Source organism: Entelurus aequoreus, linkage group LG24 (genome assembly GCF_033978785.1).
Source record: "Entelurus aequoreus isolate RoL-2023_Sb linkage group LG24, RoL_Eaeq_v1.1, whole genome shotgun sequence".
Taxonomy (NCBI): Eukaryota; Metazoa; Chordata; class Actinopteri; order Syngnathiformes; family Syngnathidae; genus Entelurus; species Entelurus aequoreus.
Window position 1 is genome coordinate 22,704,702 of NC_084754.1, and position 22,198 is coordinate 22,726,899.

A 22,198-nucleotide genomic window follows, 5' to 3' on the forward strand; every position below is an offset into this window, starting at 1 on the left:
ACATGCAGAGGAAGACGTAAGGGGCGGGGCGTCACTCCTTCAGTGGTGGAAGACAAAGCTAACCACTAGCGTCCCGGTGCTACGCTACAAGGCTGCAGCTTTGGTACGACCCACTCTCAACATGGTCCAACTTGTGGGTGCTCTCCGAAAGGAACTGGCTGACTCCCTCTTGACGTGCAAGGTGCTGGTGGTGGGAGCGGGAGGGATCGGCTGTGAGCTGCTCAAGAACCTCGTCCTCACCGGATTCAAAAACATTGAAGTGGTTCGTAGCAATCACGTTTGTTTCCCTCTTTAGCTATCATGCTATCACGCTAGCCCGGGCGCCGTTTGAGAAGGCGCAATGGCTAACAGGCTATCATGCTATGGTTTTGTGCTAGAGCTGACTAGCTTGTTGTTATTATGCCATAACTTTGTACTCGACTGGCTATCATGTCTTTGAACTAAAGCTGACCAGCGTGCTGTGATGCTCGGGCTTTGTGCTTGAATGGGTTATCTGGGCTAGCCCTGACTAGCTTGCTATCATGCTAGGTCTTTGTGCAGCACTCGAAGGCTAATTCTCAGGTGTAGCCAGGAAATATGCTCATGTTTTATAATGATTCTTTACGCAACATACTCAAACAGATACGTAGAAACAATAACACGACGGCAATATTATACATACGCACACGCTGAGCGCCGAAAACGGTATTTGGCGCCTCTAACATTTACCAAGTCAATCCTCCAACAAACTGGTTATGTTATAATATGTCAATGTGTACATTAAAGTGTTTAGTGGATTAATATGCGTTAGTAGTAGTGGTGTGATGGGTCAGGTGAATTTACCAGACAGCATGGCTTCAGCATTCAAAGGGTTTGAGTTCATACGAATTTATAAAAATACGCAGGATAGGTATAACAATAATTACCACTACATTACACTCTCAAATAATCCCTAAACCCTGTTTACACTAAACCGGCTAAGGTTATCCAGGGTAAGTCCGACCTAACCTTATCCTTGTCCACACACAACAATGCCACCCCTGCCGGCGCAACGCGCCCTAATACGCATGCGCGGAAAATGCAAACGTCATAGTCACCTCCAGTGTTGCTTTGTGTGCAAGTTCTTAAAGGACTACTGAAATGAATTTTTTCAATTTAACCCTTGTATTATGTTAAGGGTCAATTTGACCCATTTCAGTTTTTGTGTTTATCAAAGTACTGGTTATCCTTTCTTTTTCTTGCTGAAATTTGGTGACTTTTCCTCATCTAGGGTCATGAACTGGTGTGTAAAATCTGGACACTTTGATGTGTGGTGGATTGTCTGTCTAGAGTTGTATACAAAGATGATGTTGCGGGTCATTTTGACCCAGACGGTTTGATGTGGGTAAACAGCTGTTCAGATCCAAAATAAACATGTCTCTATGATGTACTTTTTACTTTGATGTACAATTGTTTGTAGTTTGATTGCCTCTGAGACCCAGAGCCAGGTGTGTGAAGAGAGGGAACTTTCTCACACTTGTCCTTGTCACTGTTCTCATGTCATCTCTTTGACAAACTCACCAAAAATGAGCTCCAGAACGATGGCATCTGAAGAGGCTTTATCACTGATTTTTAACTGGGATAGTGATGTAGAGGAAGAGATTTCAGAAACAGAGGATTTTTCAGAGACAGAGGACAATGTTATTGCTGATCCAGATTGTCAATTTTCCTACGATGAGGAGGATTCAGAGGACAAGTCTGCCGTTGTTCCTCCAACAGATGAAAACCAAGGAATGCAGCAATCTTCATCCACAGAGGGGACATGGGCATCTAAGGACAGTAATATAAAATGGTCAACATCACCACACCCAAGCCGAGGCAGACTATCATCTTCCAATGTGATCAAAATGACTCCCGGTCCTACAAGATTTGCTGTCACACGAGTTGATGAGATTCAATCAGCATTTCAGCTCTTCATATCCCCACCAATAGAGAGGATTATACTGGAAATGACCAACTTGGAGGGGAGACGTGTGTTTCAAGAGAAATGGAAGCCACTGGATCAGACTGACTTGCATGCTTACATTGGAGTTCTGTTATTAGCTGGAGTGTACAGGTCAAAGGGAGAAGCCACTGCAAGTCTATGGAATGAAGAAAATGGAAGGCCAATCTTTCGTGCAACAATGTCTAGGAGACATTCCACATGATATCTCGTGTGATCCGCTTTGACAACCGCGACACCATAGCTGGTCGACGTGAAAGAGACAAACCAGCTGCGATCAGAGATGTGTGGGATAAATGGGTTGAAAATGTACCTTTGTTGTACAATCCTGGTCCCCATGTTACTGTAGATGAGCGCCTTGTTCCATTCAGGGGGCGCTGTCCTTTCTGACAGTACATGCCCAACAAGCCCGCCAAGTATGGCATCAAAATATGGGCAGCCTGTGATGCAAAATCCAGCTATGCATGGAATATGCAAGTATACACTGCAAAGCTAGAACTTCCCTCCAAAATTCTGAAGATGCAGGACAGACCTCTGCATTCTTATATATCAATATTTGCTTTCACTGAGAAAGCAACAGTTGTTTCATACTGCCCAAAGAGAAACAAGAATGTTCTTGTAATGAGTACAATGCACACAGATGCATCTCTGAGCACAAGAGAAGACATGAAGCCACAAATGATCCTGGATTATAACTCCACCAAAGGAGGAGTTGACAATCTGGACAAAGTCACAGTAACATACATCTGCCAGCGCAAGACAGCCCGTTGGCCTTTGGTGATTTTCTACAACATTGTGGACGTGTCTGCTTACAATACCGAGAGGACAATAAAACAAGTACCTCTTGTGTGAAATGCAAGAATTACATCTGCAGAAAGCACACAGTAACATTCTGTCCATCATGTGGAGAGCATTGAAAATGTTGAAGAAAATTTGGAGCACATTGAAAATGTTGAAGTTTGCTGGGATGAAGTTAAAGTTGAAGTTAAAGTATTTCTTAAATATAGTGTTGGAATTAAAAATGTATTGTATGTCACTTTTGTAAATGTTTATATAACCTAAAATAAAGTTGTTATTGGTTTAACCTGTTTTCTTGACTGTTTTGAGTGCATTTACACAGTACGGGTCAAAATGACCCGCAACATAATCAATGTCATTTTTTTTCAACATAATACAAGGGTTAAACGGGGATAGCAGATCTATTCTATGTGTCATACTTGATCATTTCGCGATATTGCCATATTTTTGGTGAAAGGATTTAGTATAGAACAACGACGATAAAGATCGCAACTTTTGGTATCTGATAAGAAAAAGGCTTGCCCCTACCGGAAGTAGCGTGACGTAGTCAATTGAACATATACGCAAAGTTCCCTATTGTTTACAATGATGGCCGCATGAAGTGAGAGAGATTCGGACCGAGAAAGCGACAATTTCCCCATTAATTTGAGCGAGGATGAAAGATTTGTGGATGAGTAAAGTGTAAGTGAAGGACTAGTGGGGAGTTGAAGCTATTCAGATAGGGAAGATGCTGTGAGAGCCGGGGGTGACCTGATATTCAGCTGGGAATGACTACAACAGTAAATAAACACAAGACATATATATACTCTATTAGCCACAACACAACCAGGCTTATATTTAATATGCCACAAATGAATCCTGCATAAAAACACCTACGTGTTTGTTATGCTAGCTCCTAGCTCCTCTGCTAGCTCCTAGCTCCATAGAACACGCCAATACAATTCAAACACCTGATCAACACACACAATCACTCAGCCCAAAAGACCGTTCACCTAACCCAAGGTTCATAAAGCTTATATATTTTTAAAAAAAAGTTACGTACGTGACGCGCACGTACGGTCAAGCGATCAAATGTTTGGAAGCCAAAGCTGCATACTCACGGTACCTGGTATTCAGCTGGGAATGAATAAAACAGTAAATAAACACAAGACATATATATACTCTATTAGCCACAACACAACCAGGCTTATATTTAATATGCCACAAATTAATCCTGCATAAAAACACCTACGTGTTTGTTATGCTAGCTCCTCTGCTAGCTCCTAGCTCCATAGAACACGCCAATACAATTCAAACACCTGATCAACACACACAATCACTCAGCCCAAAAGACCGTTCACCTAACCCAAGGTTCATAAAGCTTATATATTTAAACAAAGTTAAGCACGTGACGCGCACGTACGGTCAAGCGATCAAATGTTTGGAAGCCAAAGCTGCATACTCACGGTAGCACGTCTGCGTCTTTGTCATCCAAATCAAAGTAATCCTGGTAAGAGTCTGTGTTGTCCCAGTTCTCTACAGGCGTCTGTGTATCGAAGTCAAAAGTCCTCCTGGTTAGAGTCTCTGTTATCCGAGTTCTTCCATCTTGACTGCATCTTTCGGGAATGTAAACAAAGAAGCGCCGGCTGTGTACGTGTTGCTGCTGACTTCCCTCGCAAAATAAAGCTTCGCACCGACAACTTTCTTCTTTGCTTGCTCAGCTTCTTTCTCCATAATGCAATGAACAAATTGCAACAGATTCACCAACACAGATGTCCAGAATACTGTGGAATAATGACATGAAAACAGAGCTATTTCGTATTGACTTCAATGGTGTCCGAATACTTCCGTTTCAATGATTGACGTCACGCGCATACGTCATCCTCAGAGGCGTTTCGAACCGGAAGTTTAGCGGGAAATTTAAAATTGCACTTTATAAGTTAACCCGACCATATTGGCATGTGTTGCAATGTTAAGATTTCATCATTGATATATAAACTATCAGACTGCGTGGTCGGTAGTAGTGGCTTTCAGTAGGCCTTTAAATGTAAATTTTAACTTATCTGAACAATATCCAGTGTTGTGGTATTTCAATTAACTGGAATCCAGTGTGCTGTGGCGCCCTATTGTAGTGAATCACACCTGAGCCATCATAAATTAATAAAATCTTTATTAGACATGTAAACAATGTAATAAGAAACATTTTACATCAATCAAACTAGGGATTTATGTATCTGGTCAGGACACTCCACTCTCTTTTTGCCTTCACCTTCATTGTCCATTCATTTTTGGTGACTTTATATACTCTGGACCTAGACGTGGAGTCCGTGACATACATGGCGGACAATAACTGATACCGTCTGCTTTGCCAGTCCAAATGCATTCTCTGCTTTCCGTGGTTTTCCCTCGACGGCCAGGTAATACAAAGCACACGCTACCTTTTTTTATCACATCCACGGGAGCTCGCATTCTCGCTGACTCTCCTTCGACAAATGGACAAAGGTTTTCCCTAAGTAGAATCACAGCTGACCTGGACATTCAAAAGTTCTCTTGCCGTCTGAGAAGTTTTGTATCCGAAATAGTTGCAATCGCTTTCTCTTAAGGTATTCATGTGTGATTTCCACAAGCGCCTGTACATGTACAAGAAGGAGAAACACGAGCGTGTCTGGATGACTCACCTCCTTATTTCCAGTGGTTAGCTCCGAGTTACGAAACTGCTTTATTATGAAGCTGGCTGTGGCGCGTTCTTTCTGGCGTCACTTCCTGTGTGGGGCGCTGTCTTTCTGGCGTCACTTCCTCTCCGAACTCACTTTGTAAACGATCAGTGAGTCCATGCAAAGCTAAGAGCCGGAGATTCAAGAAATACACGGCGCATTTACCCGTGTAAAAAATTGAGGAGGGGGACCTTAAAAACAATGGTTTAGTGTGGCTGAAATGGGGCTTAGGCTAAATAAATATTCGTTTTAAAGGGTTTAAGTGTAGACATAGCCTAATACATGCATGATATATCTCAAACTAATATTTGCATTTAAATAATTGCTTAAGGCCTACCATAACTCAGGATCACTTTAGCTGCTAGTAGAACTAGTTAGTTAATTTACTTACATGATTCAAACGGTATTCTGAAGTGAATACTTTGTGCAGCCCAGATTGTACCTACAGTGACTCGCAGTTAAATTGCATTTGAGTCCCCTGATAAATGGTATATAAATAAGATATGCGAATGTATAGACCTGTTCACATAGTCTTGTGTATAGCGATCGCATAAACCTCAGTGACACACTGGTGTGGGATTCATGATATCACACAATCATTTCTTTGCAGATTGACTTGGACACAATTGATGTCAGCAATCTGAATCGCCAGTTCCTCTTCCAAAAGAAGCATGTGGGCAAGTCCAAAGCACAGGTATGTTCACAGACACATCTTAAGATGGAGTTGCTGCTCCAAGTCAAAACAGATCTACACCTTCTCTTAACAGTTGCTTGCATAAGTTTGTCGCTGTAACTTCCCTTCTCTTGTTGTGTATGTATTTATTCCAGGTGGCTAAAGAGAGCGCCTTGCAGTTCTGCCCCTCTGCAAATATCACCGCATACCATGACAGCATCATGAAGTAATTCATTTTTTCTAATAAATCACTGTAATGGTTAGGGGTGTAAAGATTTGTATTAAATTGATTCCATATTTGTGGCTGCCGATACGATTCGGTAACGATCTAATTTGTTAAACAACGATTCGATCCAAAATGACTCAGTGATTTGAAATTGATTCAGTAACTTTTTTAGCAAAAAAAACCAACAAAATTAGCAGTGTGACTGTGAAATAAATACTAGATACTGGACACTGCAGGTGGAGTTTACTATAATTATGTTATTTCTTGTAAGGGAGTTGTGTATAAATGAATTATGGATACAAACAAGCAACTCAATACAATTAATGGCCAATGCATTCGCATCTTATTTAAATAAAGTGCAACCAACACTTTAGGTTTAATTAACAAGAGGAAACCTTTTCTGCTCATATTTTTTCAACATTCAAGCAATTTTCAATAAAATACATAAACCAACATTTTAACAGTAGATTTACCTGCTAAATAAAGTTTCCCAACCTGGCCATACAGTATCTGTTCTCCCCCTGGCGTCACCGATGATGGACAGTGTCCTAGGTGTGCGGAAGCATGTATGTCTCCTCATCCCTGTTGGTGATGCTTGCTCGCTTCCTAATTTACATAGCCTCCTTCACCCATCTCTTCTATTTCTAATGAAACAGCTTTTCCTTGGCTGCCAGTTGCATGTTGTTGTGTTACGGAAATCAGTGGGTCGCCATAACTTGCTCCGTTGTCACTCCTGTTGTGTCATTCTCGTCTATTGTGGCTAAAAGTTGTGTTGCGGCTTTGAATTATTGTGTTGTCGTTTGTCTTTGTTGTGGCTTTTGTAATGTGTTGGAGCTGAACATTTTTGTATGGTAATTGTTGATATTGCCTTGTCGCATTGGCGTTTGTTTTGATCTTTCTCAGCCACCATAGCTATCCGCAATTTTTGTTTAGATGACGACCCCGAGTGGGCAAACACTCATTAACGCTATCAGTAAAAGTGCTAAACTTCATATAAAGTCTGCAGTTCTTAAATCCAATATTTTCCTTTATCTTGTATTGATAACGTTTTATTTTTCTTCAAGTCCGTAGCAATCTCAAATGTCGTTCTGCTAGTATTTGGCACAGGCCACAGCTGATAGGGTAGGTTCTGCCAGGTCTGGACTGCACCAGGTCTTCTGGACTGCACCAGGGGACATTGTCTGCTTTGATCTACAGCTGCACGTGTCATATGCTATGTAGTTCCAGTTGATAACATCGATCGATTCCCTTTTAAAACGATCTTGGATTGATACCTATTTTCCGGAAGGCAAACTTTTTGAGCACTGATCGATATACTTGAAATTTAGGAAAATAAATTTATATATTGATCAATCATTACACCCCTACTAAAAATGTATTTAGATGTAATTGAAAACCAATGTATTCCCCCAACAGTCCTGACTACACTGTGGAGTTCTTTAAAGATTTCATTCTTGTGATGAACGCTCTGGATAATAGAGGTACGCACGTCTGGACCCGTTTGACCTTTTTATATCCCTCCTCTAAAAACTGAAGATATAACATTTGTATCTGTATCCTCAGCGGCCCGTAATCATGTAAACAGGATGTGTTTGGCAGCTGACATCACTCTAATAGAGAGCGGTACAGCAGGATACCTTGGTCAGGTCACAGTCATCAAGAAGGTATCTAAATTCAATCCCACCTTAAAATGTCCACTGACTGTCAAATTTCATCAAGCTTAGAAGTGTAGTACCTTGTCTAGAATAATATTTAACTTTGTTTTATTTCTCCTACTCCTTCAGGGAATGACGGAGTGCTACGAATGCCAGCCTAAACCCACTCAAAAAACCTTCCCCGGCTGCACTATCAGAAACACTCCGTCCGAGCCCATTCACTGCATTGTCTGGGCAAAATATCTCTTCAAGTGAGTAGAATTCAAATAAAAATTCCAACTTTGTCTTGTACAAGGGTCGGCAACCTTTACTATCAAAAGTGCATTTTGCTCCCACTTCCACTGTATAAAAATAGTTTAGAGCAGGGGTGGGCAATTAATTTTTACCGGGGGCCGCATGAGCAACCCGAACACTGCTGGAGGGCCACATCGACAATATTTCAATTAAATTTTGCTCAATATTATTTTTGATATATACCGTAAGATAAATAATAATAATAATAATAATTAATAATAATAGTAATACTTCAACATAGTGTATGTAACAGCATTCCATGACTAATATAAATAAATTAACATTAATAATAAATGACAGTAAAATAAGCACACGTATGACTGAGGAGTCATAGTGTAACTTTGTGTGATGTTTGAGTTGTCCGACTTTTTGTGTGGCCATAAACGCACCAGTGGTTTGGTGCTATGCGTGTTGGTGACAGATGACAAGTTGGTTTTGGCCTGGTTTGTACGGCAGAAAATGACTAGTTTTTCGAGATAGAAGTGTTTTACTTATGTTTTTGGTGTGGTTATGGCCGAATATAAACAGGTTTGCTCAATAAAGTGATCAATATAATTCCTGGCCTCGAAGCATCTCGATAGACGTTACAATAATTGAACGGTGTTCAATTGAACGGTGTTGACGAACACCGTTAGGGCCGCTTGTTGTCACTGTCACTCAAAGTTGCATTGCAAAATTACATAGAATAAATATGTTTATTTTGTTTAGAATTCAGATGGGATTTGTTTTGGTGCGCGGCATATATTTGCTGCGCGCAGCAGACGCTTGAGCAGTGCGCAATTGCGCAGGCACGCACCTTAGAGGGAACGTTGCATGGCAGTCCATGTCTTGTTGGAAACACGCCATTCTTCATCAACTTTTCTCTTTTTAGCGTCTCGGGTGTAAACCGTGCATCACTTGTCGCTGCATGTGCACCTTCACTCGCAGGTTACACACTGACACACGCCCATAAATAATAATTTTCAAAATAAAAGCAGCACAGTTGTATTGCGCGCACGACATAGATGTTTTTTCAACTTTATTTTGTAATTAATGATTGCAGCTGTTCACATTCACTCACAATCACGCACACGCATACGTCCACACGGAAGTAATACAAATAACGATTTTCAAAACAAAAGCAGCACCGTTGTATTGCACACTCGACATAGATACTTTTTAAAATGTATTTTGTAATTTATAATTGGCCTCACGCGGGCCGGACAGGGACGCACAAAGGGCCGGATGCGGCCCACGGGCCGCAGAATGCCCAGGTCTGGTTTAGAGCCTCAAAATATAACACAATTTTATTCATCCTCGTGGGGAAATTAAAGGTTACCTATGTTGATGTATTGGTGTAAATTTTGCTCCACAGTCCCTTTTTTATTCATTTTTTAAGTATCTGCAAGATGTTCAACTGTGGAGGCGTTCCCAGATTGCTAATGAAACCACGCCCTGCCCTTTCCAAAAGTATCATGAGTTATCTTTTGAAAATGTACATGGTTTAAATTAGGGCTGGTAGATATGACTGATAACTTTCACGATATAAGTGTTTTATATTGGTCGATATCGCCAATTTTTTTATATCGAAAATAAGGACCAGGAGTCTTTTACATGTAAGCATTCTTATTTAAAATGTAACCTTTCTCTGATTATATAGTCACCTCCGCTATCAAGGCAGAAAGGAACCGTCAACAAAACCATGGAAAACACTCAATGTAAACAAATGTTAAAATCAAATTGAACACTTAACAATAACCTCTTACAATTCCGTGCAAAAAAACCCGTCTGATTCTCTTCTCAAAGCCTTCTACCACTGTAATGGGTCACAGTACCCGAGGGAGAATACCGTGCTGGTAAATACAGGCCTTGAATTTGTCAGGAAGACCAGACTTGTCCACTTAGGCTAACTAGGTCTCCAGGTCTTGGTTGGTCGCTTCTATGGAAGCTGCGTCCTTTAGGCTGCAGCTGAACACCTTACCCTAGCGCTTTACGGATTTCTCAGCAAGTGATTGTATTTTGGTGGTGCCAAGTGAGAAGCCATATTACCGGTACATATTTTTATGAACATGTCTGTTACTACATTGTTTATAGACTTGCAGCGTGTATATAAAACGTTGATGGAGGGTTTTGACGTTGTTGTAGAGGGCTTTGAAAGCTACAATGGTGACTCCCATTAGCCGCTTCTTGCGAATGTTTTTTATCATCTCTAGAATCCTAAAAAAAAGAGACGTGAGTTCTTGTCTCTCATGATTGGGAACGATAGGCAAAATTCCCTAAAAAGTGCACTACCCCTTTAATTGGCCCTAGTGTGTGAATGTGAGTGTGAATGTTGTCTGTCTATCTCTGTTGGTCCTGTGATGAGGTGGCGACTTGTCCAGGGTGTACCCCGCCTTCCGCCCGACTGCAGCTGGGATAGGCTCCAGCACCCCCTGCGACCCCGAAAGGGACAAGCGGTAGAAAATGGATGGATGGGTTGTATTGCTAAAGTTAGAGCAATTAATTGATTGTAAAAATATGGATGAAACTTACTTACCTTATTGTATTTCAGCCAGTTATTTGGAGAAGAGGATGCCGATCAAGATGTATCCCCTGACACGGCAGACCCAGAGGCTGCATGTGAGCTTATCTTTTTTTTCTTTTTTGCAAAATTTACCAAGGAGTTATTTTTTTATACAGTGTTTGATATTTTAAGCAGTAAAACCCACTTTGTGGAATATGTGTTCCTTTATACAGGGAAACCGGAAGAAACAGCAGCCCGCGCCACGGCTGCAGAAAAGGACGGAGGCATCATGCGCATTTCAACTAAGCAATGGGCCCGCACTAACAAATATGACCCTATCAAAATCTTCAATAAGGTACTAGTCTTTTAAAGCTGCTGTAGGTCACTGGCTCCAAAATTAAAAATGTTTTGGACCAAAAAAGAACATTGCCAACGGCTAGCATATATCACCAATAGTAGGAAGGATATTTGGTAAGGGTCTTTGTCAACAAAATTTCATTTTCAGCACAAACCAGTTTAAGAGCAGCCACACATTGCACAGGGTAACAGAACAGGACTGCTGATGGGTCGCCTTTTACCGCACCCCATGAAAGGTGGGAAGAAGGTGGACAAAGGGGGAGGATGAGTAAAAAAAAAAGTTGATCTCAGACTGGGCTCCTATGGGGGGTGGCAGTCTACGGTGAGGAAAATAAAACTTCATAGCAAATCACATTTACATATTACGACTTACAACTCGAAACTTGCAACAAATGATGAGGGGGCGGGCACCAGGCCCGAAGGTACCAGTCACTCGGTGTGCTGTTCAGTTTTCGGTAATACCACATGGGGTGAAGCCTCAAAGGCCTGTGATGGAGAGTGGAGTACATGTGTGTTTGGGGTGTCTTTTTTTCCGTGGATGCATGTGTGTGTAAGCCGCGTGTGTCTGTTATGCGACCTTGGTGCTCTCGCAAACGTCTCATTTAGAAGTTAAACTTTGTAAAAAAAAAAATGGCAATAAGTTGACCTAAATTAAATGATTGGTGTTCATGGCCGTCAATCCGTCTCGTGCTGGTGTGCATGCCTGCTGCGAAATGAGCGGATCTGAAAATGGGTTCTATGCTTGCTATATTGATGTTGAAACGGTGATGACATACAACAGCTACCAGAACAGCCATGCATGTTAAAGGTTGTTTTCAGCAATGTTAGGTGAATATTAAATATATTTATATTTATATCTGAACGTGTTAATTTCTGCATGTTGTTGGGGGGATTTTTACAGGGACACGTTTCCATGTCAAGTGAAGTCGTGCTTTCCAAATATGGTGACACAATGTGACAATTACGTGGCCTGTGTTTTGCAGCTTTTCAAAGATGACATCATGTACTTATTAACTATGGACAAGCTGTGGAAAAAGAGGAAGGCTCCTACACCCCTGGACTGGCAGCAGCTGAAGAACACTGGTATGTTTATTGTGGACACACCAAAATAGTGCTGGTGATGGTGTGTTACCATTTGTTGGCCGTTGGCAAATAACACAATAACCAGGTCTATTCCTTTTTATTATTACGGTATTTGCTTTGCTTATATTTTGTGTTTGAGTGACTCTGGCTATTATTTGTTGTAGTGTGTCCTAAGGAGGATTCAACAGGTTCGGGTTTAAAAGACCAGCAGGTTCTTGGGGTTTGGGGCTACTGCAAGCTCTTCCAAGAAAGTGTGGATACTCTCCACTCGCTGTTGGATGAGAAAGGGGATGGTGCAGAGCTCGTTTGGGACAAGGTAACACATTTCTAAACCTCTTACAAAAAGGATTGTGGAAATAATAGTCTAGTTCCTTGGACATTAAACACATTCTTGTCTACTTACATTAATGTTCATCATGTTATACATTATTTTACGCAAACCCAAGTGTCAGTATTTAAACCCATGTAAAGTCCACTGATTTAGATTTGACTGCTTTTAAATAAAAATCCTCTGTTACATCTTCAGTCAGTCACAGTCAACACATCATTAACTGCATCAAGGGGAGCAAATGGTTCAAATGTATCTGTCAGGATTAGGGAGTTACATTCTGTTACAGGACCTAAATGGGTACTTTTGAAAGGAACCATACATGAGCCAGTACCTACAAATTGGAAAACATACACATGTTGTCAATGCTTTTTTATTTATATTTAATTTTATGACGCGCAAGTTGAACCGAAAAGTGATTTAAACACATCAATAATTTTAACTAAGTAATGCATTCTACAATATGAAATACAAATCACAACAAATTGGCATATTTATTCCAGCAATACAGAACCCAGAGACTACAAAACAACAAGGACCTGCCTGTGTTGTAATGTTGATGTTCAAAATTCTGGGGTTAGTGAATGCACCTTGTTCGCCATGACTGTAAGTGGTGCATAATGCTTAGGGTTGCTGTGTTGGCTACTGTTGGACCTAAGGACTGCTGTTTGTAGGGATGTCCCGATCCGATATTGATATCGGAAATCAGTCCGATATTAGCCAAAAAAGTGAATATCGGATTTTATCGGACTGAATCTAAAAACTCCGATATAAGCGCTCCGATATAAGCTGTCCATTTTCCGCTGCAGCACGTCTATAATAGGTGACTCTGGTTTGATCACACTCCAACACAGTAGGTAGCGGCAATGCCCCTTAATTAACGTTGGTGCCGGCCGCCGAAGAAGAGCGTCTCTGATCCAGCATGCACAGCCCACGTGGTCACAACAACGACAACGCGTGTGCTTGCAGCAAAGTGTAGTGATGTCGGCTGTGTGGAAGTATTTTAACGTAAACTTGGACAAAGACGTTGCCGCTAAATGCAACATTTGTTAGGAGCAAGTGTCCCGTGGAGGGACAGAACCGGGAAGGTTCAATACAAGCAACCTCATCACACATTTGAAAAAACACCACAAAAAAGAACATGAGGATTTTCGCGAGAGCAGCAAGGCGAAGCAACAAACCTCTGGCTCGCTTCAGGAACCCACGCTGGCCGAAAGCTTTGCAAGACGTGACAAACTACCACGGGACAGCAAAAAGGCAATGGCCATAACAGAAAAGATAGCCCAGTTTATTGTGCTTGATGACCAGCCCCTGTCGGTGGGGAGTAATGTCGGGTTTAAACGCTTAATGGAGCACCTCGAACCTCGCTACATTATTTCTAGCCGCCACTACATTGTAGACAAAACTATACCCCAGATACACGAAGAGGTTAAAAAGTGTATTGCCGCACAGCATGCCGAAATGCTTATCTTCTTAAAAAAAATCTCCACATTATTCTCGGACTGCAGATAGTGGAGGAGGAGGAGGAGTAGTAAGGGTAGTCAGCACTGACTGATTATTATTTGTTTTATGCTCTTGTTATTAGAGTGATATGTTTATTGTGTTTACACTATTCTTCAGTGATGACTAAGAGTAATTACTACATTGTTTTGGGCACAGTCAGTCAGTGAAACTGGAGCTGTGAACTCTTAACTTAGAGCAGTTGGACAGTGGACAATATTGTGTTGTTTTTGTCCCTGCCCACAGTTGTTTCCAACATATGCTGACAGTAAAAAAATAACTGAAGTGAACTTGAATTGTTTGCACTTTAAAACTTTTTTTTTTTTTAATTGGATTTATTTAGGTTATTTTTCAGGGTCTTCTAATTTATTTTTAATTTATTCTATTCAATTGTATAATTATGTTGGTATTAGTGGCTATTTTGCATTTTAAATATAACATTTTGTATTTATTGGATTTGTTAAGATAAACTCTTATGTTGAAGGTTAAAATGTATGTAACCAATTGGTTAATAATAAATGGGTCAGTTTTTCCTATACCTACTCTTGCTGACTATTGTTTTCTGTTTTAACACTACAACATCAGTAACAGTAACATCACTTTACAAGCCTTTTCTAACATTCCACACAACAAAATAAGGAATAAATATATGTATGATTCGTGCCTATATCGTATTGTATTGATATCGGTATCGGCCAATACTCAAGGCTACATTATCGGTATCGTATCGGAAGTGAAAAAGTTGTATCTGGACATCCCTAGCTGTTTGTGTGTTAAGGTCAACAATAACGTTTGAAAATAGCATTAGACCCTGTGTGTCTCTGTCAGTAGGCTACATTACTCACAAGACTTGCACAATATCACCTTCAAACACTTGTTTCAGGTGGCTGAGTCTGCATTCATTAAGCACTGAAATAAATTAAGCTACTGAAATAGCAATTTTTTCCCCTGATCTGGTTATTGGCGTTTACATCGGCACCGGCGCCATTATGGAACTCTTGGCTGAACTGTGGTCCACATTGAAGGCTGTCGTCAACATGTGGCATTCCAAATAACTATGTGCCTCCAGAATAAAAATGAAAAAGTGCAGGAAATGTTTGTAGAACCTTGTTCTATGACCATTTATTTCTAGTTGGTCTCATTGCACAAAATCAAATCTCCATATAATAGCACAGAAAGGGCCTTTTTTTATTGGATTGTGACTTTTTGGATTTAATTAATCTACTCTATGTGCACCTTATTGAGCCAACTTAACCCAATGTGGGATATTTTGTGCTGTTTTGATTGACTGATGTTAATTAAGCCTTTGCTTGTCTTGTCAGGACGATCCTCCTGCTATGGATTTTGTTACTGCAGCTGCCAACTTAAGGATGCACATTTTCAGCATGAACATGAAGAGTCTCTTTGATGTCAAATGTAAGTTGGTTGTGCCACAGTTTTTGAAATATGTCAGTAAAAGGGGAAAATATGTTATTTCTGTATTTGTCACATCAGCCATGGCAGGCAACATCATCCCAGCTATCGCAACTACCAATGCAGTCATCGCTGGACTAATTGTACTGGAGGGCCTCAAGATTCTGGCAGGAGAAATCGAATCCTGCCGCACGGTTAGTTGATCACTTTACCAATTATGCGTAAGACGTTTGAACTTTCCTTTTGCGCATAGATTTAGAGCTTGGATAGCTTTTTAACTGTATCCAGTTCTAGCTATTGTAAAATGTAGGGCAGTCTTTGATTAAATATTTTCATAGTCAAATCTGATTCAGCCATTTGTATGTAGTGATGAGCCACTGCTTGAAGAAAGTTAGCTTTTTTGGGAGGAAGATGTAGAGGGTTAGTGGCACTTATTCTGTAATTAGGTGCAGTAAAGGAGGAGACAGAAGTACATACAGGCGATGTTGAGGTACTATTGCTAGCCTGATCAGTAGCAGTGGGAGCAGAAAATACAGCTGAAACAGTCAGCTGACCAGCAATAGGTTTTATCATTTTCCTCTGTGGTATTTATGCGTTCTTCCTTCCCTGCTTACTATCTTGTCGGAAGCAGCATGTATGCACAAACGCCATCTGAGCATAGTAAAATAGCGACTGCCAATCAAAGGTTTTTTCGTCAATTCCAACGGACTATGTTGTTGATACATTATCAATCAATCAATCAATCAATCAATGTTTATTTATATAGCCCTAAATCACAAGTGTCTCAAAGGGCTGTACAAGCCACAACGACATCCTCGGTACAGAGCCCACATACATTACATTACATTACAGCACATCCTTTTAAACCTTAAAAAAGCTTTGACACCAATAAGCAGCATCAAGCAGTACCGTATTTTTCGGAGTATAAGTCGCTCCGGAGTATAAGTCGCACCGGCCGAAAATGCATAATAAAGAAGGAAAAAAACATATAAGTCGCACTGGAGTATAAGTCGCATTTTTTGGGGAAATTTATTTGATAAAACCCAACACCAAGAATAGACATTTGAAAGGCAATTTAAAATAAATAAAGAATAGGGAACAACAGGCTGAATAAGTGTACGTTATATGACACATAAATAGCCAACTGAGAACGTGCCTGGAATGTTAACGTAACATATTATGGTAAGAGTCATTCAAATAACTATAACATATAGAACATGCTATACGTTTACCAAACAATCTCTCACTCCTAATCGCTAAATCCCATGAAATCTTATACGTCTAGTCTCACGTGAATGAGCTAAATAATATTATTTGATATTTTACGGTAATATGTTAATAATTTCACAAATAAGTCGCTCCTGAGTATAAGTCGCACCCCCGGCCAAACTATGAGAAAAACTGCGACTTTTATTTTAAAAAAATACGGTAGCATCTGTATCTTTAATTGTTGAAATAAAATCTGCGATGAGTGGCTAGTTGATTTGATAGCGGCTAAACTAGCATGTTGCGATACTACAGGCCATTGTGTCTGCTCAGAGGGTTTAAACAACGCTTGTGTAGTCTGCTGACAACAAGGTTTCTTTTGCTTGTTACTATGATTTTTTTTAACAGGAGTTGTACACAAAGTATTGATTATTATGGGGAAAATTCAGTGCGTCCCTTGGTGGCATGGATAGTGAGTTTTCTGCTTATTTTTAGATTTTAATGTGTGTTAGGTACACATCACTGTTTTTCTTTAGTGGGATGTCTCGTGACAGGCAGAAAAGTCTAGATTGAAATAAAACATTTATACATTCTTCATCTAAATGGGAATATATGACCATTCTGGCAGTCGGCATGCTAATGACAGCAGACCTTGTAGAGTAAATGGTTTTATTATGTTTGTTGGCTCTTATGAAGTCTGGAATGAGTGTTAATCAGTGATGAAGAAAAAAAGGCAAACGTTGTGATGCGTTATTACATGTTGTTATAAAGGTGCCTGTCACTACATTACATGCATATAAAACCTTAATGGAGGTGTTTGGATGGTTTTTTAAGGGCTTTATAGGCGGAATGGAGTGGCTTCCATAGTCTCTTTTGATTGCCTTTATTTAATATTTAGAATGTAGAAAAAATAACATCCATCGTCATGTCTCATAATTGTGAACAATAGGCAACATTTTTTTATTAAGCTTCTTTCTCTGTTCACAAATAAGAGGACTGATCATTGATCTTTCACGTTGGTTTGTCTCCTCTCCAGATCTTCCTAAACAAGTGCCCTAACCTCAGGAAGAAGTTGCTTGTTCCGTGTGTCCTTGACCCACCCGTGGCCAATTGTTATGTGTGTGCCAGCAAGCCTGAAGTTACCGTCAAAGTCAATGTCCACAAAACAACGGTGCTCTCTTTGCAGGACAAGGTGATATGATAAGATTGTCAAGACCCTCATGCCTATTGATTGCTAATCTAGTGACATTTATGTCAATGAGCTCAACTAATTCCTCCTGACATTATTATTATTAATGTTCTTCTTTGTACCAGCTTTTTTGGTGGGTGGGGGGTTGAGTTGTCCCACTCTTATCTCCTTAAAATACCCACTGAAAGGGAAGATATGTACTATTCTATCTTGTTTATGATTTTATTTCTTGTCCTTATCCAGATATTAAAGGAGAGATTTGGCATGGTAGCTCCAGATGTTCAGATAGAAGATGGAAAAGGAACCATCCTCATCTCCTCAGAGGAGGGAGAGACAGAAGGTACAGAAGAATGATCATCAATCTCAAAGGGAAACTACTGTAATAGCCACTATACATAACATGATGTTGTTGTCTTAAAAGGTTATACGAAATGATCACCTTGTGTTTGAAGATTTTTTTTTACTTGAACCATTTGGTACATATTTCAGTTGGATGATTCAGACAAACCATGCCTGCATTCACATTTATATCTACTGTGACAGTTGATCGCTTTTTTGTCTCCCTTAAAAGCCAACAACAGCAAGTTTCTTTCTGACTTTGGACTTCGAAATGGCAGTCGACTACAATCGGATGACTTCCTCCAAGACTACTCACTCCTCATTAACGTCTTGCACACGTATGTCACCTGGCACCTCACTTTTTTCTGCTGTTTTTTGTGCATCTCCATACATAACACTGAATATTTTTGTGTTTGGCTTCCATGGCAGTGAAGAATTAGAGAGGGATGTCGAGTTTGAAGTAGTTGGTGAAGCTCCAGACAAAGCACCACAGCCCCAGAGTAACAAGGAGGAGGTCAACAGCATCACCAATGGCAACAAGGATTCTGCCCAGCCATCCACTTCCTCCAAAGGTAAACCTTTTGTCTTTTTTTTCATGTCTCTCACACAGCAAATGTCAACAATACAGGATTGTTCCAGAGAAGGCATATTGCAATGGTTTAGAGGCAAATATACAAGCCAGATGGGTAAAAAAATAGCTGAATAAAAGAACGGAATGTGTTAGAATGAATAAGTAATCACTTATTGCTAACAGTCAATGAATGTTATGTATTAATATTGTAGAATCAGTCATTATATATGTTACTTCTGCAGAGTTTTTATTGTTGACTTCAGATGCAGCAAGTCTTTGTGAGGTGTCTTTTATTTCCCTGTCGTCGAGATGATGTCATCTTTGGTATTTGTCAAGTTCTTTGACGACTTTGACAATAAGTACTTCGTCACCTGCCTGTTCTTGGTGTAGGTTTTCAGTTGGTGCTCAGTGACCTAAATGTAGTCTGCTTCCTCAGCTTACGTGTCTTCTTGGTGATGTCATCGTTGCGTTTTGTCAGATGCTCACTGATCTAGACCAGGGATATTCAACTACATTGTTTTATGGGCTACATTTCCCGAAAGCAAAGGACGGGACTTCTCCCTTTTAGTATTATTCCTAATTTGTTTCTTCCGGAAAACCAGTGTCCTCTACAGTAGACATCTAATTTTGGTCCTTTTATTTTTGTCACTTACAAGAGCGCTCTGCTGTTTTTAAAGACCTTCTGCAAAATAGGTAGTCAAGGATCATCTCTAGTGTTTTTAAGAACCTGCTGCAAAAATGTGAGTCTCTCACACATTTTTTTAACTGAACTCCCAGGCCACCAATTAAATAACCCAAATGTTGAAGATGAAGAGAGGAAAGGGCGTAAAATTTAACCTGGAGGAACACTACTAAAGAATTTTAACAAATGACTGCATCTGAAGTAAACGAGTTACAACAACAACTTGGTTAAATAAATTACATTACGGATAAATGTGGAACTTTCATAAAGGAGAGGACTTAAAGAGGTGCCTTAAAAAACACCTCAGTTATGTAAATCAAACTTTTGGATCCCAGTGTTTTATGTTTGCTAGCAAAGTTAAAAGTTCAGTGCAAGAATCTGCCAATGTGTTTATAGTGGTCCAAGTTCCTATATACAACAGGAACAATCAGGGTTTTTTTTAGGAATTTGCTGCAAAAATGTTTTGTTTCCCAAGTTTTCAACTGAACTCGGGAGAGGAGGTGGTCTGTATGGAGTCATTCCCAGCTCGTATTTAAGACTTTTGTTCCTTTCAGCTTGACTCACTGCCTCAGTAATGCCATTGTGCTTTTTTGTTGGTGAACTTTATAACGACAGTGTGTGAGGTGTGTGTTATTCCTATTACACCTTGGTATGCATGTTTTGCAAACTTTTGTTGAAGAAAAATGGAAATCTTTAGGCTCTTTAAGATTCGATTGATTACGATTCAGGGGCTACAATTTCATTATAAATCGATTTATACATTTATTTACTATATTGTATGTTATAATTTTTAGGGGTGTAACAATTAATAGATATTTCAATATATTGATTTATACTCCTAAGATTCAACTACATCTCTGCTTGGCAAGTTGGCCTTCCGGAGCATAGTATCGATCCAACATCGTTTTAAAAGGCAATATATACATTTTATCAATACTAGAAAAATAAAACATTGGATTAAAGAATGGCAGACTTTACATCAAGTTTAGCACTTTAATGATAAGGACTTTAATGTTATTCAAGTCTGTCTGCCCGACACATTCAGTCATCAAAACCAGGATTGCAAAGAAAGGTCACAACAAATGCAAACGCTACAAGACAATATCATAAATTTCAACACAACAACTTTCAGCTACAGCATGATTGCAAAAGCCACAACAGATACAAATGCCACAACAGAATAATATAAAATAGCAACACAACTTTATATATGCCTTCGGTTTGATAAAAGTTGGGAAACACTGCACTAAACTTAATATTGGCACTGTTGGTTACATTTCTATGTACGGTAATATGAATTTTAGCTTAAATGCATTTCACGAGACTTGTGCATTTAACGCATCGATTTATACATATACACCAAGCACACACCATACTGTCTTGAAATCAGTTGCGACCTGATGTTTTACAGATAGCTTGTACTTTGTTTTTAAACTTTAACATTTTAATATTCTTGTCTGACAATTTTCAGTCCTGGCAGATAACGATGACGTTATGATTGTGGACTCTGACAACGAGGTCGAAGCACCGTCCAGCTCCGCATCAGTAACAAGCAGCACCAAGAGAAAGCATCCCGATGCGGAAACGGGCGAGGCTTCTACCAAGCGCCAACGGACAGATGTGTCAGGTGATGCAGCGGCTCCCACTGACGACGACGATGACATCATTGCTTTGGACTAACCCCACCGCTGGTTTTCTGGTAGCATCGAGAACTATTTGAAAACTTGCCATTTTGTATGACGACAGACAAACGTAACTTTTCTGAAGAACTGTTAACTGTTCAAGGTTGTTTTGTGCTGATCCCACAGCCAGTTGTACTCCTACTTTCATACTCCCCTGCCCTAATCACATGTAAATATAGTTGACATTTGAAAATACTCAACTGTTTTGTTATTGTCCACTTCTAGTATCTTTGAAATGAATTGCTTGAGGGTATAAACAAAGGCTTTTTGTATTATGTTTGCTGTACTTCTCATACTTAAGCCCCCCCGGGCAAAGCATACATCCCCATGTATGCTTTGCCAATTTACATAAAAATAATTAAATCAAAACATTTCCTTGTTATGTAATGTTTGATTGATGAATTTGACCAAAAACAGACTCGTATGTCTGGCAGATGCCTGCCTTTCTCAGTGGAACTCATTGGCTTTGTCTCTGTCCTGCATTGGTATAGCAGAGTGTGTGCCATGAATGTATTATGTGCTAAATACCTACGCTCTGTACGTCTAACATGTAGGGCTGCTGTCATAAAGATACCATCTGTAAGGCTTCCTCCTTTTGTGTTTTTAACTCATCAGGTATTACAACAGGACTAAAGTGAATACCTAAAAACTGCCTGTGGTTTTAGTAATACAAGCTCAGTGATTGTTTATAAGTCTAGATTGTTTCAAAGGTTTCATATGATATTCTTAGCCTCATGTGAAGTGATCCCTTTCCAACTAAGCAGTGCAGATGGGCGGTCCTCCCCTGTGACCAATATAGTACTGTATTTGTGATCAGATATGTTGCAAAGGCCTTTAAAGCCTTTCTGGACCAATAAATAAGCATTTTTTGTTTTGTCTTAACTTTATTTTGCCTCAGCTTCATACATTGTTTCCTTTTACAAAAATGATATTGAAAAAATTAATTTTATGAAATGATATTGAATAATACTATCTTATTACATTGTTATATCTATACACTTAAAAACAAAAGCATTTTAAAAGGATCTTTAACCAGGTAGATCAGGGGTGTCAAACTCTTTTTTTAG

The 22,198-nt window shown here is 39.8% G+C and overlaps 1 protein-coding gene across 2 annotated transcripts; it reads left to right on the forward strand.

The window, feature by feature from the left end:
• On the forward strand, window positions 1-21,982 carry LOC133641579 (SUMO-activating enzyme subunit 2-like). 2 transcript variants are annotated; one of them, XM_062035396.1, is made up of 17 exons: window positions 1-262; window positions 6,062-6,145; window positions 6,280-6,350; window positions 7,767-7,831; window positions 7,914-8,014; window positions 8,135-8,256; window positions 10,830-10,897; window positions 11,015-11,136; window positions 12,122-12,221; window positions 12,386-12,537; window positions 15,372-15,465; window positions 15,544-15,656; window positions 17,705-17,860; window positions 18,101-18,197; window positions 18,429-18,534; window positions 18,626-18,768; window positions 20,930-21,982. In XM_062035396.1, the coding sequence occupies exons 1-17, from the start codon at window positions 122-124 to the stop codon at window positions 21,127-21,129; spliced, it is 1,935 nt and encodes a 644-aa protein (XP_061891380.1). In that variant the 5' UTR covers window positions 1-121; the 3' UTR covers window positions 21,130-21,982. The 2 variants fall into 2 exon arrangements, with proteins under 2 accessions (XP_061891380.1, XP_061891379.1); XM_062035395.1 differs by having other exon boundaries at window positions 2-262; window positions 20,921-21,981.
• The last annotated feature ends 216 nt before the right edge of the window (window positions 21,983-22,198 follow it).